The sequence below is a fragment of the Paroedura picta genome, chromosome 7 (assembly GCF_049243985.1).
Source record: "Paroedura picta isolate Pp20150507F chromosome 7, Ppicta_v3.0, whole genome shotgun sequence".
Classification (NCBI taxonomy): Eukaryota; Metazoa; Chordata; class Lepidosauria; order Squamata; family Gekkonidae; genus Paroedura; species Paroedura picta.
In genome coordinates, this window is record NC_135375.1 from 72,314,004 (window position 1) to 72,341,709 (window position 27,706).

The 27,706-nt window shown below is 41.0% G+C and overlaps 1 protein-coding gene and 1 long non-coding RNA gene across 6 annotated transcripts in view; one reads left to right on the forward strand and one right to left on the reverse strand.

The window, feature by feature from the left end:
• Positions 1-8,838, reverse strand: part of LOC143841109 (uncharacterized) — a 71,147-nt gene extending 62,309 nt beyond the window's left edge. Inside the window, exon 1 of the long non-coding RNA XR_013232563.1 lies at positions 8,687-8,838. This is a non-coding gene — a long non-coding RNA (uncharacterized LOC143841109). The remainder of the gene's footprint in view (positions 1-8,686) is intronic.
• Positions 1-27,706, forward strand: part of KANK1 (KN motif and ankyrin repeat domains 1) — a 123,051-nt gene that overhangs the window by 90,032 nt on the left and 5,313 nt on the right. For 3 of the 5 annotated variants that reach the window (XM_077344887.1, XM_077344884.1, XM_077344885.1), the window contains 8 exons: positions 9,467-12,106; positions 17,442-17,657; positions 18,622-18,724; positions 19,129-19,350; positions 20,947-21,034; positions 22,920-23,139; positions 25,128-25,270; positions 26,735-26,935. In XM_077344887.1, coding sequence (XP_077201002.1) covers positions 9,904-12,106; positions 17,442-17,657; positions 18,622-18,724; positions 19,129-19,350; positions 20,947-21,034; positions 22,920-23,139; positions 25,128-25,270; positions 26,735-26,935 — 3,396 coding nt within the window. In that variant the 5' untranslated portion in view covers positions 9,467-9,903. Of the gene's footprint in view, positions 1-8,401; positions 8,633-9,466; positions 12,107-17,441; positions 17,658-18,621; positions 18,725-19,128; positions 19,351-20,946; positions 21,035-22,919; positions 23,140-25,127; positions 25,271-26,734; positions 26,936-27,706 lie in introns of those variants that run through there. The other 2 variants (XM_077344888.1, XM_077344886.1) reach the window with 2 other exon arrangements.

A 27,706-nucleotide genomic window follows, 5' to 3' on the forward strand; every position in this document is an offset into this window, starting at 1 on the left:
CTTGTCTGGTATTCAAAAACAGGGAGGTACAGGAGTGATAACTGATACATGCCTTTTGTTTGCGCCATCAAGCAATAGCTGTATGTTTCATCATGCCAGAAAGATAAACTGACCTTTAGTGAAGCATTTGAATATTCTTGCCTTTGGGTAAAAACAACCAAACCTGAAACCTTTTTATGGCCATGCTTTGCACAACACAGTTATTGATTTTTTTTGTTTTGTTTGTTTTTAATTTAGAAGGTAAAGAGACAACAAATACACTGGCTAAATGAAACTTAAAGATGAGGATGATGGTCTTTCAAATGAGAATTAAGTTCGCTTTGTCCAAATGCTCTTTACCAAATTCTGTGATTTGACTTTAGGTGAAGTTTCATTAAAAGCTGGAAGACTTTGTACTCTCTCATGACAGCTGACCTACATTGTAAATTATCTACTAAAGCAAAACAGATGGGTGACTGTTTTTTTCTTAGTGTGCCAGTATGGGCAGAAAGAGGAAAGATTTTTGAGAATATTTGTCACAGCACAGCAACTGTAGAATCAGTAGTATACAATTAGACAGATTAATTAGATTAAATTATATTTATCACTGTAGGTGGGAGATAAAAATCCAAGAAAAATTAATCTCTGTTATTGAGAGTGCCAACCCATTTCCCTCTACCCTTATATTTAAAAATGCACTTGCCGTACTTTTGGCCACATCTTTAAGCAAAATAGTTTGTGCCTGTCACAGATACAATAAGCTTTATATTTAGCCTGTAAATTACAAGTTGTGCTGGGCAATACTAAGCAAAAGCAAACTGCATATGGCATAGGAACCCAGAATGTTTTAAGTGCAGTCCAGGAGATGGTTACCAGAGGCAATTTTCCTGACCAGATTGTTTCAGTGAACCATTTTTTTGCCAGCGATTGGTCAAGTGGGGCAGAAATTAGGCTGGATGAGAGAACCCCTGCTGCTTTTCTTTCCTTTTTCAATTTGGCCTGTTTGATATGCTCAGAAAAGTGTAATTCTCCATTGTAAATATGACGAGACTTTAGACGTAGAGCTGTGGTCATTTCTGTGCTTGATTATTTTGTACTGGATGGGGGGGGGGGGTGGAATGGTCCTGAGAACTCCACTAGCTGAGTCTGGCAGGCAGAAGACGGTTTTGTCAGGAAATTCCAAATGAGTATAAATAAATTCTCTGTAACAACCCCTGGGCTTCTTGCCTGCTTATGTGTCAAGGAGAACATATCCCCTTTAAGGCTGAGGAAAGTATGCTTCATACTTCCTGCAAACAAAACATTGCACTAGTCTGGATTTTCTTCTTCATAGAATGGTAAGTAAAAGAGGGCAGAATGTGGAAGGACTGGGGAAGGGGATTAAGCGTTAGATAACCTTTAAATTCATACATGTGTTTTACCTATCCAAATGGAACTCAGCTTCTCCTACCTAGGTTGACGTCTCTGGGTTATTACTTCTGCCACTGTGACTTTTAACATAAGGATACCAGTGTTCTCTCAGACAAAGTAGCACTCTGTTAGGCTAATGCCTGAGGAAAGTCTCTATTTTTAGTTTACCTCTGCTGTGGATAAATGTGTTGTTTTTCAGCTGGGATTTCACTTGCATAACACAACTAATTTCCTCTATGAATTTTCCCCCCTGTCTGCATGCTTATTGTGTCTGTGGGGTGGGGTGATTCTCAACTTGAAAACAGGAGCATGGAATGATATTTGCACTTGGATACAGCAAGGTCTTGGCATGAAACATGTGGAGAAATGTATTTTCCAAAAACTTGGAATGCAGTGATACAGATAAAATGTTTCTGCTCTAAAGCATTTCTTGAAGTGTATGCGTTCCTTAAAGTTGTCGGGAAGTGGATGTTTTGGGGTGCAGGAGATTGGCTAAACAGGTAGACATAAAAGACATTGATCTGTGAGCTGGATTTTTTCTTTGCGTTTTCTTTACGGTAAGGAAGGACTGGCTGCTGTAATAGCCAAAAGTTGTAACACAGCTAAACTGGTGAGGGGTAAACTTTTCCCACCTACTTTTCAAAGTGAAGGGGAGAGTGGGCTCTGTTATAAAATAATTCAAATTACTGACCTGGTTACATGCTTATATGAACTTCACTACTTCCTAGGAAGGAGCAATTTTTGTATTAGTTATTACTTCTTGCTTCTAGGAACAGTGGTATTTTTAGGAATTGAGAGCTGTCTCCATGAGGGAGATAAATACGATGTTCCACAAAAGTTGTTCTTGCTAAGTGATAGGCCATCTGTTCTTATTTGGTACTCTAAGAATATGGTTTCACTGCTCTTGACAAATTGTTTTCACCTCTTCTAATTTGGCGAGAAACCTGGTGAGAAGCTATAGGAAAGGTATCAATGTGAGAGGCTATAGGAAAGGTATCAGCACAAACTATAAAGAGTAGTGACTAAATAGGTCTTGTGTATAACTTGGAAGATTTTGTTCTTTTTCATTAATCCTTCTGCAGTGTTGTGTATCATGAAATCCCAGGTTGACAGAGTTCTACTGTAATCTCGCTGACTCACACCAGTTTGAGATGCCTCCCTTGGCTCCAACCTGAACATTTGCATTAATTTAGATTGGTAAACAGTGACTGAAGATTTGAAAGTCTTGCATTGAAATACAGGCAAATATTGCCCTCCGTAAGGGAAATTACAGTTGGAGAACATGGAAGCAGGGATGGGCACTGGGATAACCCAGCTGCTCTGCCAAACGGAACTAGTTCAAAGAATTTGGGAAGTGGTGCGGTGCTCCCTGGACTCCTCAAGATAGTGGAGCATCTTCAGCTGATGCTTCTCTACCTGTCTGGCAAATTTTATGAAATTTGGACATGGGAGGGATTCAAGTTACAGTTCTCCAGACAAGGTGTCCCCAGGGAAGTGACTTTGGGGAGATGTCAGGTGAAGGTTCTGGAGTGTATAGAATGGACCCTGTGCAAGCTAGAGGCATCATATGTGTAGTGGACCTCCCTAGGATGCCCTCTAATATACCCTATAAGTTGTATGCAGATTGGACTGGTGGGGGGGTTCACGTTACAGACCCTTAAAAGAGTTGCCCCTAGGAAAGTTCTTTTGGGGGTGATGTCAGCCACTGGTTCAAGAGAACACTGAATGAGCAAATTAAAGGAGTTATCCCTAAGAAAAGGACCCCCCCCCCCGCTATACCTGTGCAGCCCATCAATGAAATCCCTTTTCCTGTTGTTTAGGAAAAAAACTGTTTTTGTTAGGCTCATATACAGAGGCAGGGATCATGATCCTAAATGCCCACAAACTGAAGTCATCTTTTACAGAGTAGCAGTAGACACTTGCCGTGAATGGGCATTACCCAATCTCCTTGTAGGGTTGTTCTTGTTCTACTGAGCAAGGAAAGCAATATGCCAATTAACACAAAAAATTAGTTTTCATAGAATCATAGAGTTCAAAGAGTCCTCCAGGGTCATCTAGTCCACCCCCTTCACAGTGCAGGAACTCACAACTACCTGCCCACTCACAGTGACCCCAATTTCATGCCCAGGTGATCCCCCACCAGCACCAAAAATGTCCTGAATCCAGCCTGGCCTGGAGGAAATTCACTTACCATCCCACAGTGGTGATCAGCAATTCCCTTGGGAATGCAAGGAAGGGCCATAAAAGCCAAACACTGGCACATCCCTTCCTGCCCACCCACTCACAATCTGCCTAAGTTAATAAAATCTACACGTTTTCTACAAATCACCTGAGCTGCTACAAGAGAATTGGTTGGGTGTCTTAGAATATGCAGAATACAAATCTAAGGAATAATGTCTGTATGGCTTCCCATGACAGCTGTTGCTGCATTATTTAATCAAACAAATGGTGCATTGTTCATTACATGTGGTGTAATGTGTATATAGCTACACTTTGAAACAATATTTATCTAAACACATTTCAGGAAGAGTGGTGACATATGAGTTTATTGATCCTGTAGGAAACAGAATGTCAGCATTCTTGCAAAAACAAATTTATAGTTAACCTGATATGTTGACTGCTAAAAATAAACCCCTAAAATGTAAGAAATGGGTTAAGAACCTTTATAACCTATGAAGCATTTAAACAAAGTGGAAAATAAAAGAGAATGCAATAATAATAGCTCCAAATTTCAGTTCTGGACAAACTGAAAGAAACACTTTCTCTAGTTGTGTTAAGGAAAGTAGCAGCAAGTCCCAAAACAGGTATACTTAAATATGACAACAGGTTCTGATTTTATATGCTGCATTTATACGATTAAAAGATACTGTTTTTCATTATTACAGAATACAAGCCAGAACCAGCAGTACTCATGGGGAGAAGCCCTACCACCATTGCTGCCACTGTCAGGCTGCTACATCTCCCAGCCAATCCCCCCTCCCATTACAGCTGTAGCTATCTGGCTCCCTCATTGCCAGCTGGGGGGGGCACTCCTCCCCACCCAACTTCCTTGTTGGGTGGGACAGTGAGAACTCACAGACCACCCCCTTGCCCCATGTTGTCTGTTCAGAGGACAAACAGGACTCCCTAGCTTGATGGGGATGGGTGGCAGTGAGGACCTCACTGAATTCAGCCGTAAAGTCCTCACTCAGTCCCACAGGTACACCCACCCACAAAGCCATAAGACAGGACTCAGGGGGTGCAAGGAAGAGGAACCAGAGCTATGATGTCACTGGTGACAGAAAATGCGAGCCAAATATCAGGAGTCCATTGCAGGGCACAAGTGACAACTCAGAGCCAAGGAATAATTCTTTCTACCACTGAGTGTCTTTGGCTTGCTGTTGTTCTGTTGTGCAAAGAGAGGCAGGAGACATGGTTGTCTTGCTCTCTACACATGCAGCAGACTTTTCTAAAATGTGTTTTAAAAGATGGCAGCTGTATGAGGCTCACAGCGTAGCAGATTAGGCTTCAGGACTCATCTGAGTGTCCTGACACAGGAGCTGACTACTGAATTAAGTGATTGATCTGTCTTATCTTTTTTACATTTACCTGCTTTAGACTCACTGTAGATACAGTTGGTGCTCCTGTTGATGCCTTGATTGACTTCTAGAAAGAGGAAATCCAGGTAGTTGACTCGATCACAGCTAGGTACCCTCTCTCTAACATATTTGAGCCCAGATAACCCCTTGATTTACTAAGGGGTTGTAGACCATAAAATATGAGGGAGATGGCTAGAGCAACAGTAGAGGAACACACAGGGCAAATCAAATGTTTTCCATTGTGCTTTTAAACAAACACATGAAACCGCTGGGTAAGGTCATCCCAAGATTTAGGCTGTATTGGCACCAGTATGTGAATGACACTCAGCTCAGTGTCACATTTCTGCCTGATCCCAGGAAGGCTGTAGAAACTCAGTGCCTGGAGACAGCTTTGGAGTAGGATATAAGCTAATGGCTCCTGGGCACGGTAGACTGTGCCCTGAGCCATTGGGTAAGCTACCCCTTGTTACCAACATCACCAACATTGACATCTGGCCCGATATCTGGACTGACTCCAGTGGTTTGCTGCGGGTTTTATAGAATTGGATATTGTATGCTATGTGATTGTGAACCTCTGCGAGCCAGCTTGCTGGGAGCAGCGGTATATAAATCCAATCAAGGAACGAACTAACTAAACCCTAATCCCAACAAGATGGAAGTGCCACTATTGAGTGGAAGTCTGACCTGGGATTTAAGGTGGCACCCATTTTAGATGGGGTTGCACTCCTGTTAAACAAATCATTAGTCCGGGGGTGCTCTTGGATCTAAGGCCTATGGCCAGGTAAGCAGATAGAAGCTGTAGCCAGGAGTGCCTTTTACCAGCTTCAACAGGTTAGCCACAAAGAGAAGAAGCAGGACGGTCTTCCTGGTGTTCATCATGTTAGCCAGCAGAAAACATCTGCCTAACCTGCTTACATCTGGATTAATGGGATATACTGTACATGGGACTGTCCTTGAAAAGTGTTTGGAAACTTCAATTAGTGCAGAATGCTGACTGGAGTTGGTTGTAGGGGACCATATTGTTCCAGTCTTGGCCCATCTTCTGTTTGTTTTAATTCATGGTGCTCATGTTGACCTATATGGCTTGGAACCAGTTGTCTAAAGGACCTCCTACGCCCTTACAAACCTTCCCAGCCTCATCTTAGGCCCAGCTCCAGGTGCTTCCACCTTTGGAGGTTAGATTGGTTGCAGCCTGGGAGAGGGCCTTTTTAGTCATGGCACCAAAACTCTGGAATCTTCTTGCCTGTCCACTTTGGTTACTATCTTCTGCCAGTGGGTGGAGACTTTTTTTGTTTTGCCTGGCACTCCCTCCGTGATCTCTTTTTCCTGCCTTGTATTTGATTTATGTCTTTATGTATGTGTATTTTAATTTGGTTTTAATTATTAGAATGATATGTTTTGGTTTTGAAGCTTTTAGGGTGTGTTTCTATTACGTATGCTTTTAATCTGACTTGATGACCCTGATGAGGGCAGAAAAAATGGATATAAAAATGATTTAGTGCATGGTTTCTCAGTGTGGCAAGAAAAATCACAAGTGGAGAAATGAACTCTTTCCTGTCCAAAGCCAAGCAAAACTCAGGGCATGTTGTTATAACCTTCCACCGTTAGGGAAATTAACATCATTTAATGGAGCATTTTTCCACAGGCATAGTAGTTCTCCTGCCCTTGCCATGGGCTGTGTGAAGGAGGGAAAAGGAGCAAGTGCAATATCTGGAGAGCAGACAGACCATCCCATAGGCTGCTGCCACCTCTTGCCACCACATCTAAGATGTTATAATTGTGCATCTTGTAAACTTCTTGGGAACAGTTAATGGCTGCTGTAACAATAGAGCAGGGGTGGTCAGACTGCGGCCCTCCAGATGTCGATGGACTACAATTCCTATGAGCCCCTGCCAGTGTTTGCTGGCAGGGGCTCATGGGAATTGTAGTCCATGGACAACTGGATGGCCGCAGTTTGACTACCCCTGCAATAGAAGCTTAAAAGGCATATGGAGTTGGAAAGACCAAGGTGAGCTGGGCAGCCCAGGCCAGTGGTAGAATCCTGACAACACGACTGCCTGCTCTGCTGTATACTTTGCAGCTTTTCAGAAAGGGATGCTCCTATAGGCTCTTTTTAAAAATTCTCAAGGGGAGGCAGGGATGCTGCCTGTGTACTCTGCCTTTAAGCACAAAACAAAAATATAGAACTCCTGCTAACTTTCACAGGGTTAATTAAAACAAAAACCCTCAAAAGTTACCCTGCTTCCCTAGAATGGAGATATGTGATTGGAAGGGGTGACTACCTTATTTTAGCCCCTCCCCTGCAAGAAGCAGTTGTCCTACGATAAGTTATTATCAAAGGGGTTATGTGATCACGATTCAGGACCTTTATTTTTAGAGACCCAAAGAAACTTGGAGTAAGCCCTTTTGGGGCAGATGGAGGTAAAAACTTTTGTTGCAGAAATTAGAGGCTATAGCAGGGTGTTCTGTGCATCAAGGGATGGAGGTGGTTGCCTGCCAGAATGTGGTTCTACTTGTCAGTTCAGTAAACTAATGACTGGTTGACAGCTCTAACCCACATTCTCATGGCACTAAATCTATTTGGTCAACTTACAAGCAAGCAGTGTTCAGCTGTAATGTTCCTTAGTATTATTTTAGTTGGAGTTTGTGCTAGCATTTTACTGCTGGATGTTATCCTCCTTGGCTAGGTGAAATTAAGACTAGAAGATCTTATACTAGTTTACTACACTTTCTAATGAGTGATTCCAAAAATCCATAGTTGTGAGTAGAATGTAGCCACTTCTGTCTTCCTAGAATACCATCACTTGTTCAGTGCAAAGGAACAAAACTGCTTCCTTCATTGCTAGCCAGAGTACAAAACAGAAAGAACAACAGCTGTTTACCTTTTCCTGACACAGTAGTGTAAATAGTATAATATGGAAGTTCTGTAATGCTGAAGTTAGTATGGATATAAATATGTCCTGTTTGCAAAAGTGCATGCAGAGATACTAGAGATGGTATCCTTGCCTGTATGAAATCTTAATTTTTAATTGTGCCTGTTTATGTTGGAAAGCCCCAAGGAATCCATGCTGGCAAGGAATTAACTACTGTTTTGTGACTTAACAGAACTTTAACAGAAAACTTTTGAGAGAACTAGCTGAGCATAATGTAAAATTCCTGCTTTAACTATTGTTCTCCCACTAAAACCTGCTATAAAGGGAAGGCATAGCACATTCTTGGTTTATAAGGCAGTCTGAACACTAATCTCTTGAGGACAATCTGGAAAAGTGTAAAAAAATGCATATAATACCTTTTAAATGTTGCCTGTTTTGTTAAAATATTATTGAAAAAGAGAAGGGTCTTGCACCTTTAAGAGGCCGTTCTATTAAGAGAAACGTGTGTTCTGAAAAGGAGTGGCAGAAAGAGATTTCTCCCCCCTCTGTTCATGTCCGAGCTAAAACTGTGCAGTCATTGGAGAAGGCTCAGCCTATGAAACCTTGTGAACGACTTGCCTGTATTTACATTAATGCTGAGCATTTCTCATCACCCCATAAGGAAAAAGTTGAGAGACAGGGATTTTTCAGGCTAAGAGGTTGTTGACGTATGAAGCCGTGTCTGCAGGGAACAGTCCAGGGCCTGTAGACTTTGGACAGAAGTGTGTTTGTCAGAAGCAGAGAAACTTTAAGGTAACGCAATTGAAAATCTGAAAACCATTTGTGCTGGTGTTCAGAAGTTCTTACCTTTTTTGTCTGTCGGCGGGAAAAGCAGGTTAGGCAGCAAGAGCCGGTCTAAATATTCTGCCTGCAGAGGCTGAGCAGATCTGCTGCCGTTTTATTTAGATCGCTTTGGTGCAGACATGCGACTCTGGTGTCTGCAGGAAGCTGGGCTGTCCTGACATCTGAGCTGGTAGTTTCTCTTTCAGCTGAGATATTTTAGACTGCACTGGAAACGGGTCTGGCTGCATAGTTTTTAATATGCCCTTGTACACAGCATAGAGACATAAAAGAAGCCACATAAACAATCACGAATCTGCTTCTAAGCGTAAACGACTCCTTCTTTAGATTTTGTGCTATACTCTAAACAGCTTTGTGTTAAACAACTGCTACTAGTGTTACAATACTGCCAAATTTAAAGAGAAATTGTTATTGTAACCCTTAGAAATCCTTTAAGCAATATTAAAGCTTATTGTAATACTGTATTATTATTATTTGACCTGTCAGGTAACCCTGGTATGTGTAAAACAACATCATGTAATTCTGTAGTAATACAGAATTTTCTTGAAGTACTTTCAGCAGTTTAATGAGAGGGATGTTTAGTGGCTTATGTGAGTTGTGTGCCTATTTTAAGTTTGACAAACTCAAATGGTATGTATGTTCTAAAAAAAATATTCAAGATAAAGTTTTATCTGACAGATTCTCCAGCATCAAACACTGAATAAACACAGTTAGAGTGTTTAAAATGAATTTCTTATAGGATTTTCACCTTTTTTTCCTTTTTCCCTCCTTTTTCTCTCCTTACAGTAAAAGATGAAAATACTCTGAGTGGGGATGATGATAGAGAACAGAAAGATCCTTATTTTGTGGAAACACCTTATGGTTACCAGCTAGACTTGGATTTTCTCAAATATGTGGAAGATATTCAAAAAGGAAATACTATAAAAAAACTAAACATTCAGAAAAAGAAGAAATTGACACCAACTTTTGTGACTGGCAAAAATACGGGTGTCCAGTACAGTGGATGGACATCAAATGAATCTCTTTCTTCATCCAACAGTGATGAAAACAAACATTCATCATCCACCTTTGCAGCACGAAACCAAGCAGCAACATCAGTCTGCACAAGACCATCGTTGTCCTTTGAAGCTTCTCCAAACTTTTTAACCATCCCTGAAAGCAAACAACTGCTGCCTCCCTCACCACAGCTGCCTAGACACAACCTTCATGTCACAAAAACTCTAATGGAAACACGAAGACGACTGGAGCAGGAAAAGATTGCAATGCAGGTGATCCCGGGAGAAGCCCGCAGGCCCAGGCTTTCCAGTTTTGGAGCCATGGGTTCTACAAGCTCACTTCCGTCCTTTGTTGGATCCAGTGGGCTCAATCAGATGTCACAGCAGTTTCAGAATGGGCATCAGGGAAATGGAGACTATAATGTTTATCTAACATCCTCTCTGGGCAGTTCCATCAGACATAGTCCTTTGAGTTCAGGTATATCAACACCGGTGACCAATGTTAGCCCAGTTCACCTGCAACACATCAGGGAACAAATGGCTATTGCACTCAAACACCTCAAGGAACTTGAGGAACAAGTGAAGACCATTCCTGTGCTTCAGGTTAAAATTTCGGTATTGCAGGAAGAGAAAAGGCAGATGATGGCAAAGCTCAAAAGCCAAAGAATAGTCAACCAGAATGACACTGGCTGTTTCAGAAAGAGATCTTACAGTGCAGGAAACGCAGAACAGTGGAAGCAGCTCTCTCCAGTTAGGAAAGGTGGGGAACTTTATATAGATTGTGAGGAAGATGTGGGGAATGTAGAGCAGAGCTCAGAAAAGGTAGAAGAGTTTAGGAAGCTGACTGCTGAAATGCAAGCCTTAGAGAAGAAAATACAGGACAGCAATTATGATACCCCTTCTAACCGTGAAAGTGTAATGAAAGAAAAGAAGTCAGTTGCTGTGGGTACAGAGGAAAATATGAATGATGTTGTTGTGTATAACCGAACGTTAAGAGTGTGCAGGGATGTAGCAATAGGGACAGAGAACCAAACTAAAGATTCTAGTGTAGGTGTGACAGAGGGGATGCTCGGCCTGTCTACAGAGGCTGAGCGGGAAATAGAACTCCAGCACCAAACAATTGAAGCCCTTAAGGACAAAATCTACCGGCTGGAGGTTCAGTTGAGGGAAACAACTCATGACAGGGAGATGACCAAATTAAAGCATGAGCTTCAGGCAGCTGGGTCTAGGAAAAAAATGGACAAAGGACTGATGGCTCAGCCTCTTGTCTTCAGCAGAGCAGTGGAGGCAGTGGTACAAACAAGAGACCAAATGGTAGGTGGTCACGTGGACGTTACTGATTCATGTGTAGGGAGCTGTCTCCAGATGAGTGATGTTGGAGTATCTTGTAGGCCTACATTACAGAGTGCAGCTGTAGGTCCAGATGTGCCAATGAATTGGTGGATTGTAAAGGAGAGGAGAGAAATGTGCAACCAGTGTGTTGGGAGATCTGTTGAGATGTGCAACAAGAGTGTGGGAACAGATATGAGCAGCTGCGAAACTGGAGTCAATACTGAGGAGTCTGTGGACAGTCTAAGCTTGCACAAGTTAGAGCTGAAAGTTGAAGTGAGGTCTATAGGCTGTGGGGATTGTCTGACAGACTGTCCATCGGCAGCGACTGTGTCCTGCAGCACGAACACGGAAATTAGTTGCAAAGTGGATTCTGGAGTCATGGCAGTGCCTTGTACAGCTACCCAGGGAACCAATACAGTATTAGAAAAGGACAACCAGTTTACCAACACAGAAATGGTTTCCTTCACTGACTCCAGCACCAACACTTTGCTGAGTACTTACGATAAACAGACAAACACCATTACTGTGGAGATGCGGACTGTGGCTGTGGGAGATGGTAGGGTAAAGGACATAAATACCGCTCCTAAAACTCGTTCCATTGGTGTAGGAACACTGCTCTCAACCACAGCTGGCTTTGAAAAACCTTCCCTGCCAAAGACCAAAGATACTGGAGTGGGGCAGATCAGTATTAATGAGAACTATCTTGTTGGCCTGAAAATGAGGAACATTGCCTGTGGCCCCCCTCCAGTGTCAGTAGTGCCCCCCAGCACGAGAAGCATTGGTGTTGGGGAAGAATCTGTGTGTGAATCAGGAGGTCTGGTGCTGGACAATCCATTCCCTCTTCCTGAGATGAGGACTGGCTTAGATCACTACATTGAGCGGGTTCAGAAGCTGGTTCAAGAGCAGCAGATGCTCCTTGCTGAAAACTACTCTGAGCTAGCAGAAGCTTTTGGAGAGCCTCATTCACAAATTGGCTCTCTCAATTCTCAGCTCATCAGCACCCTCTCTTCAATCAACACCGTCATGAAATATGCAAGCACTGAGGAGTTGCGCTGCTTCGATGTTCCTAAACAGTGCACGGACAGAAATGCTACAAAAGGTATGCTGAGTGAACGTTAATCCTTTTAAAATCTTGTACCTTAGTGATATCTCAGAGGTGATCCTAAAAAGGGGGCATGAAGCAAGGGGGGGTCTTAAAAATGCAGTGCACAAAACTACTTATGCCATTTTTTGCCTCTCAATGGACTGAAGACTGAGAAAGAGATCCCTGCCTTAATACTGTAGACGACACTGAAATTAAGAGTGGTAGCAAGCTTGAATACCTAATATGACTAAAAATACCCAGTGACTGGGTTATCATCTATTTTGTTTCCCTGAGTATTAAACCTTTTTATAGCTAACATCTTTAGAGATCAGGTCCTGCTTGATGGCAGGAAGTGACTAAAACTACGGCTGGAGGCATTTCTAAAGAAGATTAGCTTTTACCACGAGCCCCAAATTCACTTTGTTTCGTGAATGCTTCCAATTGTTTCCCTGTGCCTGCAATATCTCCATGACTATATTCCACTTTTGTAATGTTGCTTGCTTTTTATGGTAAGTTCTGAAAAACTGGTTTCAGTTGTGAGTATTACTGATGTTGATGCACAGGATAGGGAACATAATAACATGTTCTGTCATTGTTTGTTCTGCAAATGTTTGGAGAGCAGCGCAAAATCTTGTATCTCAGTAAGGTGAGCTACGCTTTTACACAGTCTAGAACAAAGATCCCATATAGGCCACTCTCCCTATCTGAGCATATTCCCAGAGAGTGGGAAGCTCTTTGAGAACAGGTCTGTAGTCACTTGTATAAAATCAACAATTTGTTTTATTTGAAGTGAATGCTGGTAATCTTGGATCCTGGTTACTCTGTGATGTTATCTCAAGGCACTCTTGTTTCTATTTCAGAAAACTAGATCAGATTCATTATGGTTGGGTGTTCACATGCTCATGGGTGCAATTATACAAATGTAGTATGAAAGTAAGAGAATTAAAAACCAAACCTGCATTCCCAGGTGATGCAGACTTGTTCTAGAGTACAGGGAGACATCTGAAATCCACTGCTGCTCTAAGTGGTTAGAACCGTAGTAGACATGCTAGTTCATTCATTAGTTTATTTAGGGTCACTGACCAACATCAAAACATAGGTAAAACCATAGTAACATTATTAAGTTAACAAACAAGTCACTTAAGCATTATCCAAGGAATTCTACATTGTACTGGCAATATAACAAAACTTTGCCACTATATAAGAAATAGATTTTAGAATTATCTTTATCCCTTCCTGTTCCTCCCCCCCCCCCCAATCCAGGTTAAATATTATTTGAATGAATTATAATTTCTTTATATGTAATTCATTCTGTACTTTGTACATAAATTTTGCAGGTCATTTTGTAGAGAGTTTCAGGACTATAATGCTAATACAATAAGAATTAAGTACTTAAAAGGCATTTTCACTCCACTGACTTGGAATTCTAACCAGGTACTAATAAGCTCTTTTGTCTCCTCCTGTCAGGCATGGAAATGAGAGTTTAGAGTAGACAGACACAAGTTGAGCCAGTGATTCAGCTACTAATATAAGCATTTTATTAGGACTGCCATTACAAATTCTTGCCAAAATATTAAGGAATCATTTTGTTCTAGTTGTCCTTCCACCATTTTTAATGTAAGATGCATGTGTGATAAATCACTTTTGTTATTTTAGGCTAGAGCAGCATCTGCTGTTTTACTCAGTTCTTGCATTGATACAATGGCCTTACTTCTCTTGAACTTTTTAGACTTTTCAAAAATGCATAATGACCTCACACAAATTTCCTTCTCTCTGTATAGGGCTCAGCCTTAAACTGATTATTGACCCTAAAATAAATAGTGGTGTAGTCTGTTGAAGCATCAGTGACAGTAGTTTTATGGCAAAAATAGAGTCCAATAGCACCGTTAAGACCAACAAATGTTTATTCAAGGCATGAGCTTTTGAGTGCAAACACTCTTCCTCAGACTAAATGAAGTTTTATGTGCCCCCCCCCCCAAACACTCTTCTGAAGATATGCTTGATAGCATGATAACATTTGTGCTTTTATATTTCAGTTACCCATTTAATATCATGTATTTTATTTCTGTTCTGGTACATTACTCTGTGTGTGAGATATAGTGGACCCCAAAAATGTTCAATAAGTGAACAAGTTAAATGGGCTCCCCCCTCTGTTTCATGCTATAAATTGTCACATGTCAATTTAATAGCAGTTAAGTGTCATGACACCAGCTGGGTTCAAACTGGAATACTTGCACTCAAACTACTGCTCTACTATGAATCATATTGGTTGAACTTGGGCCGGTCACTTTCCTACTCTCTCTGCCCTGGTTGCTATGAGGATACATTGGAGAGAAGAATATTACTATCCTGAGTTCCTTGGAAGGAAGTGTGAAGTAAAATGTATCAAGGACTTTTTTTATTGATTAACATTGAAAAATAAGAAGAGCCTGCTTTGCATAATAGCTTCTTGTTGGGAGACTTCTCTTTCTGTGTAGCTTGGAGGCTAAGGACTCTTTCTCCACAAGAAAACTGGTTCACTGTTTTAGGACAACTGTACTTCACAGCTGGGATATTCACATTAACTCTTCTGTTTAATCAACTCTAATGTGTACATGGTTCTGATTCCCTTCCTGCTTCCTGGAGATGTGCTAATTTCAATCAGATAAAAATAAGATCTCGACTACCTTTTACTCTGCAGTAGTTGCCACTGTGAAACACAGACAATTGAATTCTGCCTTCTGTAATGTTGATGAGACTGTGTAGATATTTAGTCAGTAGCATAATCCTTTATATATGCAGAATAATGATAAAAGGCCTAGAAGTAAAGCAAAAAAAGAAATAGTTGTGATAATGTTGAGAAGAGAGAAGACAGGAAGTCAAAACATTAATTTAACTGTATTATCAGTGTGGCACATTAGAATCTGTGCTATCTTGCCACTTTGGGGGAGATGGTTTTTATGTACAGTACATGCCTATGTATATTAAAGACAGCCATATAGCATATGGCCACAATTCACATTCTGACAGGTGGTCTTCCACTGTGGCATTTAACAGGCCAATAGTTAGCTTCTCCCTGCTATGTTCTTTCCTTGTTTCCCTTCTTGGTGTTTTCTGTTGGCTGCCTGCAGGAAGCCTAGGTCATCCACTTCCATTAAAACCAGTTGTATGATATAATAATGATGAGGAGGATGATGATGATGATGATGATGATGTTATAGCCTGCTATTCCTTATAGGCTTATGGTGGGTAATGTCAAAATTAAAACATTACATTCAGATAAATTTTAACAATAAAATAAATTAAATTAATCAATTTAAGGTTTAAAATTAATTATTAGGTTAAATGCCGTGTCTTCCTTGTAGTCAAAAGTTTTCGGGGGGGAGGGGGGGCTCAGTCAGTGTTTAAGCAAGTTACTTCAAGGTGGTACTCTGACTGGTTTCTTATTTGATTTCCAGACAAGGTTTCAGGTAGAGAGGCCAGCCATTTGGCGGAACAGCTCTGTTTTCAAGACCCTTGGGAATTATGTAAAATACCAGAGGGTTCTCTGATCTCACTACACAGAGCCTTCCACCAGGCTGGGGCCAATGCTGAAAAAGCCCTGGCCCTAGTTGAGACCACTTCTGTTTTCTTGGGGCCATAGACCCTGAGCTCATTCTGGTTACTGTATATATTCTTAGTGCTCTCTGGGAGTTGTAATGTCACTGTGGGCTAACTATGTCTTTTATGCAAGACCTTGAGGCTTGCCGCAAGCCCCACCATTAGCTTGAATTTGTTAGGCATTGAAGATTTTTAATACTCATTAAAATCAATTTAAGTGTACTTCTTTGATTGTCTCCCCCCATCAGTTGTTTCAGTTCAAATGTTATCGGAAAAACGTATATTAAAATGTAGAACTAATCTCTCTCCTTTTTTTACTTCTGGTTAAGATAAATGCAAGTAAAACTTGCAAAGTCCACGCTGCCAAATTTTCTGATTAAAAACTTCCTCCTTCAAAGGCAAGTGGAGGGGAAGTATAAATATACAGTGTAGGATGTTTTCTCTTTCCTTGATAGACAGTATTATGGGAATGTGAGGGAATCTTGCCATCAAGGAGAATTATATTTGTATATGCTCTATTCAAATCAGCAAGTACGTTAGCCATTTTTTGTTCCTATCCTACTCCACCAGCCAAATTCAGTTATGTCAGTGACTAAACTGTCTGCTTCTTCATGAGAACTGTTATCTGAAGGGGTGTACCTGTGATATGTCTCCTTCAAAGTTCAAACTTTAAAATGTAAAAGTACAATTCAAATATGATTGGTCCATTATAGAAATCCCTTCTGTTACCTCTATTTAAAAGGAATATTAGTGGCCATTGAACAGCTGTTACGTTATATGAATGACTAGCCAGAAAGCCCATTGCAAGCAGGAATGCAATGGGCGCTAGGACCCAGGGGACACCAGGAGGTGCAGATCTTTCTCTCTCTCTCTGTCTCCCTCTCCCTCTCCCACTTGAGTGCTTTGGTGTGCCTCGTAGAAGAAGGCAGAGAAGATAATGAGGGCTGGTTTGTAGGAGGGAAGGAGGGCTGGTGTGCAGTTTGGGGCAGCTCTCTGTCTCTAACTCCATCGGAGCAGGGGTGGCTCTCTCTGTGTCTCTGTCAGCAGCTTGGGGCAGCTCTCTCGGTGTCTCTCTCTGCCTCCCTCGCAGCAGGAGCAATAGGAGGGAATGAGGGGTTGTGTGCAGTCTGGCAGGGCTCTGTGTGTCTCTCTCTGTCTCTGGTGTGTTTGAGAGGAACGTGGCTAGTGTCCAGGGAGGAGGGCGGGAGCTGTAGGGGCAGGGCCAATCAAGGTGCAGCCAGCATTGCTGGCTGCACCCTGATTGGCCCTATTCCAACAGCCAGACACCTCCCACCCCCCAGGCTGTTTCACAAATATATAGAGGAACCATGGATAAGGATATGCAAACTCATGTCTTGTCTGAGAAGACTTTTGCCCCATAGAATTGCATGTTAGTGACCTTATGTGTCTATGAGCTACTCATCCCATAGAGTAGAATTCCTAAAGTTTCAACCACATTGAAGTAAGAGTACAGAAGCAAAAAGGCATGACTATACTAGTAGAAAGGCAACGTATACATGTTTGAAAGCACTACATTTCAAAGGGACCTCATGCATAAAAATCTAGTAGCTGAATTGTGTAATTGTAGAGGAAGATGCAAATTGGAACTGATTTTAAAGTTATTTCCAGTCAGCTTCAAATATGTGTGTTAACATAAGTAACTTTGCAATGTTGTTCAGCAAATGAAACATTTGATATTGTCTAAAGAAAAATATTAAGTAAAAAATTTTCAAAGCCTTAATTAGTAATCCTTTGTGTTCTTCGCTAACAGAAGATAATGTGCTGTATGTCCCTCGTGGCCACGCTGGCAGTTCTCGCTTAGTTTCAAGTTCTCCTGTGTCAAAACTAGGACCAGAAGTTGGAACCACAAGCAAGGAGAAGGCAGCCATGGTAGGCACAGGACTGGACCAGAAAGCCTCACCTTCCCAAGACAACACTTTGTCTCCAATTAATCTTACGGATGACCAGCTTGCCTCTGGACTTTATGGTAACTGTCTGTGTTGACCTGTCTTTTGCTGCTGCTGTGTTGGTCTGCAAAATAATCATTGGTTTGATCAAAATCTCTTCTTGCATAATGATATAAATACTGTAACATAAAACACAACTGCAATTCACATAGAAAACAGGTTGTATCCCCTAATTCTTTTTAAATATTTTAACGGTGTTAAATGTAAAAGTTAATGGTGTTAAATGTAAAAGAATCCAATTCAGTGCTATTCCAGCAGCCAAAGTATACCTCCTGTACTTTAAAACAAAGAAAATGTATCAATATTAGCTATACATATGATGCTTATCCTGGATGCTTTCGACTGATCCTGCATTGAACAGGTGGTTGAACCAGATGGCCTATATGGCCCCTTCCAGCTCTATAATTCTGTTTTGGCAAAGTTGATATGTATGTTTTTTATTCATGGAATTCATGAAAACTAATTAGATTTTAGTTTGGCTTTTTATATAATTGATTAGGATCCCTTTGTCAAGAAAAAGGAACTAATTACATTTTTACGAATTGTTGCATCAGTATGTTATGTATTGTGTACAAGTCAATGTAAATATTTGTTTGGTTGATCTTATTTTTACGTTTCAGTTCTGCACTAGATTTTATTATCATTATTACTACTGTTTATTAGGCTTATATACCACCACTTTACAGTTTAAAATGTTCACAGTCAGCAATAGTTAAAATAATAAAAACATCTAAAGTTTTATTCTCAGATTCCATTTTTACAGATGGATCCAAATCCATGGGGCCAGCAACTGGGTTCCAAAGTATGGGAAAGTAGCATATGATGCATTTGTTCTTTTGCATATGATTTCAGCTGTCTGCACCTGTGCTTCTTAAAACTGTAGGTTAAATGGAAATTGTGTTTAAGATCTGAAAGCCCAGCTATACATCAAGATTGTGTAAACCCTATACTAAATGTACGCTCATGCCATTTTTTTCCTACTAGTATGTTCAAATGAGAGTATGTTGAAGTCAATCATGAAGAAGAAAGATGGGAACAAAGACTTGAATGCAAAGAAGAATCTTAAGTTTGTTGGTATAAATGGAGGGTAAGTGAAGTGCTAGGTTGAGACATATCTAGTATCAGCAGAGGATGTAAATAACAAAGTATCAAATGTTAAAATGGTCCAAATAATGAAATTTGAGGGGTGGGAGGAGGAAAAACCCAAGACTTCATACTGCAACCTAGATACTTATCCAGGCAGTTGCTTTTTAATGCAATAGATACTCCTTCATTGAGTGGTTTTCACTTCAGATGATCATGAACTTTTATCAGAAATATACTTTTAAAGCACACCGTAAAATTACGTTTTTTTGAAGATAATTCCTTCCATCATCCATACACTATATGAGCAATTAGACCAAAACTATTTAAGTGATATGAATTTGATACATCAAGTCACTTGCTTAGCACTGAACAACAGTGTGTTGATAGAAAATACTTTTTGCCTAGGTATGAAACAACATCGAGTGATGATTCTAGTTCAGAAGAAAGTTCCTCTTCAGAGTCTGATGATGAATGTGATGGGAACGGGTATGTTCAAATTGAGGAGAACAGCAGCTTAATCAAGGTAGAAGGACAGCAAGGGCTAAATGAAGATATAAAGTCTGTCCATGTGGAAGAACAGCATCAGATTCAAGAGGCTGAACCTGAAAAAGTGGAAATCCGTGAGAGGTATGGTACATGTCTCTACAATAAGTTATATATAAAAACACAAGACTCACCCATATTCTGAATATTGGTACTAGTATAATTTTCAAAAGGGTCTACATCTTTTTGGTTTGGGGCTGAGGCTGACCAGATAAAAATTGCCAATAAAAATTAAGACCTTAGTTTTTTGTCATTATCACACAATAGAAATTTTAGCTTGATTGTTACATGGGGAGGAACTACATTCAGACAGTCACACTGACAGTAGTGTATTAAACCAGGATCTTGTTCAATGTATGACTGTTATTCAGTGTATAAATGAAGGTATTGGTGTCCAGGGCATGTTTTGCCATTTAAGTTGAAGGGATTTTCATAGCTCTGTTGGTGCTCTAGTCTAGAGTGAGCTGCAGAAATAAAGCATGGAGGTGACTGTTGCATGGATCACTGTGGCCAAGAAGTCCAGGGACAGTTGGGTGCTAATAGCCTTGCTTGGTGCAGATGGAAAAACATCATGCAGCTAATCCAGTGACCTTGGCCTCCATTGATAGGGAGGCATTCAGGATCACACCCAGATTCCTGGCTGAGGACGAGATGTTAAGCTACAATCTGGCTAGGATGGGTAACTGTGCTTCCTAATCTGAGCCCATCCTACCCAACCGGTGAGGGGGGGAGGGGAGTCTTGGCAGCCACCCATCAGGAGATAGAGCTAGGTGTTATTTGCATACTGGTAACAACCGAGCCCACAGCTCTGGACCAGCTGGGCCAGAGGGCACATATAGATGTTAAACAGGGTGAGAAAGAGAAGCGCTCCTTGAGGAACCGCACAAAGAGCTGCCAGGGACATGACAGCTCCTCCCCCACTGCCACCCTCTGTGTCCGGTTCCGGAGAAAGGAGCACACACAGCCACTGATGGGCTGGACCCTAAATCCTGGTCCCGGTGAGGTGGTGGGCTAACAGCTTGTGGTCAACCATGTAAAATGCAGATCTAACATCACGAGGATAGCTGAATTGCCCCTATCCAGCTGGTACCAGAGGTCATCCATCAAAGCAACCAGCATCGTCTTCACATTTCGTAAATGTTTTTATAATTATTTGTAATAAAGCATCCATTGTTGTTTAGCTGGCATAATTTTATATATTACTCTGAGTTGTAGAAATACATCACTACTGGAATTAATTCCTAATTGATCCAGTGCAACTGATAGCAGCATCCTTCATCATCCAAACAAACTGTAGAAATTATTCCTAAGATTATGACACATTGCTTGAATAACTGGAGTAGACCTTGAAAAAGTTACCCTTACTGTACAGAATAATATGCACTCATGGAACCAGTGATAGATTTTTAATCCATCTTGATCCAGATTCAGCCATATTTCTTACTCTGTGGCAAAACTGGACTCCATGACTCTTCACAAGGCTTGTGTCTATGCTGATGGGGTTAGTCACATCCATGTATCCAGTAACACTTCATCAGAAATGTCAGGTTATGGAAAGGCTTTTACTCAGTTGTTCCAAAATTCCAAAATTTAATTATAATGACTGGAATGAATGGAATGTATGTGTTTGTTTTGAAAAACACCTGCAACCATCAAAAATTGCCTTTTTTCTTTCCTCAGATATGAGTTGAGTGAAAAGATGTTGTCTGCGTGCCATATGCTTAAAAGCAGCATTGATGATCCAAAGGCAATGATGAGTAAAGAAATAGTAAGTTCAATGCAACTTTGTAAAAATAATAATAAATATACATAAATAAAATACAAATCCTGATTACTTGTTGCATGCAGAGCTGGGGTGCACAAGAGAAACAAGAACTGGTGGTTTCATATAGCTGCTGCCTAAAAGAGCAAAGAAAATCTACACTTTACACACAGTTGCTGTTTCTTGGGGTCTTGATCAGGTGATACGATATGTGGCCAGGCAATGGAAGGGAAACCCTTGAGAATAGTGGGCACCTTCCGTTCCCCTGGCCGTTCCTGTAGATTGAATCCAAAGCTCTCCAGGGACTGTTCTGGAATGTGGTACGCTACTTTTGTACGCAGCAAGGAGCTGACATACTAAAGCAAAGTATTCAGTCCTTTAAATTAGAACAATGTGGCTTTGCCTCTGCAGTGTTAATTTTAGTCTTCAGCCCACGTGCCTTCCCTAACTTTGCTATGCTGGTGATTGCTGCAGGCAACCCCCCCCCCAAAAAAAAAACCTGAACACAGTGCATGGAGCAGACTTCTCAGGACCACACATGTACAATGCATTCAGGTCGTTAAAAGCAGCCCTGCCATCTGCAGTGTCATACTTTTGATCTTGGTGCTCTTAATTTGTATGGGGAAGCTCATGGGATCGGGAGTTAGCATTCCACTTGATTAAGGAAAGTACAACGTTTACGCTCTGTCTGGAATGCACTTTGCCTCTTACCAAACTTAGAAGTAAATGTTCTTTCTGTCTCTCTGTTTTGGAGTTGGACTGACGTATGCTTCCTGCTCTGCAAAGAAGCAGAATAGAGCTGTTTGGCTAGTACTGCACTTCAGCCTCATGTGTTTTGAAATATCATTTACTTCAGACTGCTCATGGCACGTTTAATGAGCAAATGTGAAAACACAGATAAATATCGGCATAATAGTTTATACAGCTGGAGTTAAGATTGCCAGCTCCAAGTTGGGAAATGTCTTGATATTGGAGGGGGGGGGGGCGAAAGGCCTTTGGGAAGAGATCAAAGTAGAGTATAATCCCAGAAAATGTACCTTCAAAATCAGCCTTTTTCTCCAGGGGAATTGATCTCTGTCTGGAAATAATTTGGAATTCTGGGAGATCTTCTAACCCTACCTGAAGGTTGACAAACAGTTTGTCAAAAAACCAATTCAACTGTTGTGGTTAAGACTGAATTCTCAAAAAAGTCTAAAAAATAGAAACAGCTAGAGAGCACCATTTTAAACTAACCACAATTAATCTTGTTGAAATTACACATAATGTTCATGGATTCTAAAAACTAGACAATTCAAGATGGGTGACAACTACAGAAAAATCCCACCTATCTGACTTCCAGAGGTAGAGCAGATCTTAATTTTCATAGTCTAATCTAGCAAAATATGACTAATGGTGATATTGATTTCATGGACAAATGAATATTTCATGCACTGGGACATATATATTGCTGCTTTACTTCTTTTTCTGGCTTGTCTAGAGTTAGGTTTCATTACTTACAGCACACTCACGCATGAAAACTTTATGCCATGCCTTTTCCCCCAGTGGGAAACTAAAATGGCTTCTGCCATTCTCCTTTCCTGCGCTTCACTTTATCCTCACAATTCCCCTGTGAAGTAGAGTATGCCTTGCCCAAATTACCTAGCAGAGTGTGGATTCAAACCTGGTTTCCCCAGATGCTAGTCTGATGTTCTAAAATTTCAGTCCCTAATAAAGAATGCACTAATGCCTTATATATAGTATCACAGAGTGGTCAAAGTGATTTCAATATAATGAAATGTTTCTAGAATACTATGAGGCAAAACTATGAGTTTCTAAGAGATAAAGGGATGGACATTCTGTCAGTATGAGATACACCATTGTAAATCTGTGAACTCTTGTTTGGTTTTGGCAGAGATTTTCTTTAAATACCATCCAACATGAGTGGTTTCGTGTGTCAAGTCAAAAGTCAGCTGTTCCTGCAATGGTTGGGGACTACATTACTGCTTTTGATGAGGTTTCTCCTGCAGTCCTTAGACATGTGATCAACATGGCAGATGGAAACGGTAACACAGCTCTACATTATAGTGTCTCCCACTCCAACTTTGAAATTGTGAAACTGCTTTTGGATGCAAGTAAGTTGACTTCCCTAGTGATTTTTGTTTATCTTATCTTTACATACACCTCCATAACCCATGAATATTAGGTTAAGTTCTGGGAAATGTGATCTTTACCCTTCCTTACACAGACATCCTCTCAGTTCATCTGTGGGAACTAGTATCACTTTTGTTTCTAAGTTCTGATTAACTAGCTGCTTCAGATATCTGTGGAAACACACATATTCTTCTAGACAGGCTTTTGATTCCAGTTTGGGGTCTTTTGATCTAGGAGGTCCTGAATGTTGTTCTGTTTAAGAATAGAATAGAAATCTCATGATATCACCAACCCTGGAATGCCATCTAAGAAACAAAATTGCCAGAGCTAGTCATTAAAATCATGTTTATTTCATTTTAACCATAGAACCCAGGCATCTGGAAACTGCTAGAAAGTTTTGCAATACTTTTAAATGTTCAGCTTATATAACTAGAAAGCAGATAAAATATGAGAAACATATTCTGTATCTCTCTTCTAGCTATATAAACCAGTTGACTGCTGGTCACTTGATTGAGTCTTCAAGTTAAGTAGTTTTCTAAAAATCTTGTGCAAACTTGAGAATTACCTTTGAGCTTTAATGTCTTCCACTTGCATGTTCACTTGGTTCCTGAAATCTTACAGGTGTAGTATAATGATCATCAATATTGTGTCTATGAGCACTCCAGGACCAGTTGGGTTTTTGTTTGTTTGTTTTTTGGTTTTGTGCTTTTTTGCACCCACTACCTTTTTCCCCAGAGCAAAGAGGAATAGAGCCTTTCTTCACCTCACTGAGGCAGGAGGCTTCATAACCATCTTCAGAATGAACTGCTTCCATTGTAGCCATTGACTTGGAATCTCCCAATATTCTGTGAAATCTGCTCACGTTTTGTGATTGGTTCTAGTTTCCATGTGGCAGCTGTTTTGTGGTTGGTGCACCTCCCTCACTTAGGCTGCCGTTTCATGATGGTGCCTGTGATTTATTCTAAAAATCCCAAAATGTCCACCACCTCAGCTTGCTATAATAGGTAGCTGACTACAGATTAGTTAAATCAACTGGATTTTTGGAGGTGCTTATTTAGATCCAGATTAGTTTGATCAGCTATCACCCCTTTGGCGATGCAAATGTAAGCAATTCTCCCTTCTCTCCTTCCTTTGTTATCCATTCCAGCCTATCTGCCACTTCCGAATACTCCTCTATTGAGCAATACATGTAGGTTTTGTTAAAGTGGATTTTGCTATGCGTGGCATTTTACTGAAGTATGCAAGCTACTTCCACCCCAATATTATTTTAAATAGATAGAAAAAGCACATTCCAGCCTCCTCGATAGCAAATTAGTAGGCCCAGTGGGGTCTCTCTGTTAAAATTATGGGGAACTGATATGCTAGGGTTGAACAAAAGCATCAGCATCACTGGCTTCTGGCACTTAAGCAGAAACTGAATGCATTTGATTTCATTCAACATCGGAAGCCATTTAATTGGCAAGCATTTTCTGAATGTTCCAGACATGCCAGAAATGTTGTTAAAACAATTATGCAGTCCTTTGTGTGCATGTTCTTAAGTGAGGGCAAAACTTGTAGGTTTCAGCCAGCATGTCACGGTTTTGTTGTTTTCCTGTACAAATCTGAAGCTTTCCCTGTGCATGCTTGAGATTTTAGCTGAAAAATTGATTCTGTCTGAAGGTAGGTTCATAGAATTGTTAAATTGTTGCTTTAAAATTTAATGATTGCCTTAGCAGTTGCCTGAAACATGGCTTTGTGCCCTCAGTGCAGCTCCATGCATACAATAAAGAGAGTTGTTTCTTTACTTGGCTTGAGATTGTGCTCCCCTCCCCTTTCCCCTTTGGAAGTTCTTCTGAATCATCTTCATTATGCTAAACAATTGCTGTGAATCCAAAAGGCTGCTCTAATAGCGGTTTATTCAGTTATTTTGCACAATTGGTGCTTCTGGGCTTCCAACTTCCTGACGAGACTCTCCTCTGTCTCTCTGCAGATGTCTGCAATGTAAATCACCAGAACAAGGCTGGGTATACCCCCATTATGCTGGCAGCTCTGGCAGCTGTGGAGGCTGAGAAAGACATGAGAATAGTGGAAGAGCTCTTTGCCGGTGGGGATGTGAATGCTAAAGCCAGTCAGGTTGGTACTGCTGAATGCAAGACATTCCGATCAATCGATAGACTTTCCTAACTCAGGGCTGGTTGTAGGTGTGGTCTGATGCCCAGGAGACTGCCTCTAGGATTAGTTTTAATTCCATTCCACTTTATTAGATTGGTTTTTCAATTGCTTTTTTGTCTTGGTGCCCATGTTATTATAATAGCTAAAGTAATTACCCTGACTTGTACATCTCACTGAGATACTGTAATACTTGAAATTATTTTTAGAACACCGTAATTATATTAATTATAACCAAATGCTGAATTCATAGTAAGTGCCAGCAGGTTAGTAGTCTCTGATTTGCTTTATATATGTATTTTTTATTGTTACTTCTAAAACAGACTCTTGGGAGAAAATGTAAATCTGCAAATTTCATTCATAGCTCCCTAGTTTTCTCTCTGTATCTTCTGGAGACAATGAATGAATTCATTCATAACTAGCAGCATGCTCCATTTGTAGTTTGTTTTGTTAACAGAATTTGACCTCTACTGCTCACTCAATTCTAAGGGGGGAAACAGGCAGCCTTAAAGCAGTGGGGCTGGTCTGGAAGGACCATTATCATTGTGTTTAGTCCAAACTCCACTGTTCCTCTTCCAAGCTAAACTCAGAACAACATGATTCGGTAAATTGCAAGCAGAACATGGCTGTACACAACCATGTTATCTTCAAGGAGCCCCATTCCTTGTTTTGTATTTTTATTAAAGGTGTTTTTTTCAGTCATGTGAACTGATAACAAAGGAATGTGTTTGATGGTTTTGCAGATAAGAGGTAGACACCCTGCCTGAAGCATGGTTTATGGGCAAGGCTGATGGCTGAGCTGCCATTTGATTTGCAGGGTATAGCCATAGTTTGGGATATGAAGCTGAGGGGATATTTTTGACATTATGTCTGCCTTTACTCAGAGTTTCTCTAATAGGCTCGTTTTTTGTTTGTTTATTTCTTACTTTGGGAATATCATAGAGAAGTTGGCTACTACTGCCCTTCCTGCAGGTAGTGAAAATCAATGCAACAGGGTCAGCCATGACAACTCTGAAAATCTTGCTTTCCTTGGGTTTGCAGAAAAATCTGCACTTGTATCCCCCAAACTATTTGTATGTGATTAAAAGGCAACCACCAACCATATTGTTGCATGCAAAGAGGCAGGAAAAAGGCTTGCCGGAGCTTGATTGCCATGGTGAATTGGCATAGAAACCACAATGCCCATCCATGAACCTGTCTGGAGTTTTGGTGCTGGTCCTTGGAGACCCAATATTGTCTGGGGGGGGCAGGGAGAGGAGAAGAGACTTGCAGTGGTGAGCAATGCAAGGAAGAGAAAGAAGGGGTAGGCAAGCGGAGAGGGAGGGAAGGAGTAACTGTTGTCACCATTCTGTGCATGACTCTCCTGCACTAGTCTTTGTTCCAAAGAATGAACTGAGATGGAATTACTTCCTGTTCTTCTGTACGTAGGCTGGCCAAACTGCACTGATGCTTGCTGTGAGCCACGGCCGAATAGATATGGTGAAAGCTTTGCTGGCCTGTGGAGCAGATGTCAACATCCAGGACGACGAGGGCTCTACTGCCTTGATGTGTGCAAGTGAACATGGACATGTTGAAATAGTTAAACTCTTGTTAGCTCAACCTGGATGTAATGGAACCTTGGAGGACAACGTAAGTGATTCCCACGGGCTCCAAGTACTTCATTTAAATGAACTTTGACTGAGTATTCCTTCTGAGATAATGGAGGAAGGGGGGGGGGAGACTGGGTTGCATCATTAAACTCCGGTGTAACATCTGTCTGACACTAAAGTGCCAAATAAATGGTTTCATTTGTGTGTTGCCTAGTTCAGAGACAGATTGAACCAAAGGTCTAATATGGCTGGTAGTAGGGAATTGAGGGGAGGGATACCACCAGTTGCTAGTTCTCTCTTGCCTTCATATGCTGTTTCCAGGATGTGGTCTGAGGGCATGTGAAGCACTGCTGAAGCTTGGCTCAGATCAATACTTGGCTGGGAGACCATCTAGAAATCCATGTATGCCACCTTGAGATTTGTGCAACAGATAGAATTTTTAAATCCCCTTGAATTTTTAAAGAGTGCACCTGATGCAGAAAAATTCCCTGGCTCAATTCAGATGTCTGTCTTTGACTGGCACTAACCTGGTTCATTGCCAGGCTCAGCTTCCCCCTGGCATGCCAAGAGTTCTCACCGAAGAGTCACGCGCTGATTAGATGAAGCTTCTGAGTTTGCCTTTACTAACTGCTGTTTGCTGCTAGCCCAGTAACTGGGGATTCTTAGGCAAAATTAAATACGATTAAAAGAATCACACTTTAGCTAGTTAAATTGATCCCTTCAGAGGCTGTCAAAGACACAGGCTTAAAAATAGTGTCTTCAGTGTTGCATGTGAAGAGAAGCGAAGGAGCCCGTGGCCGGAGAATTATCC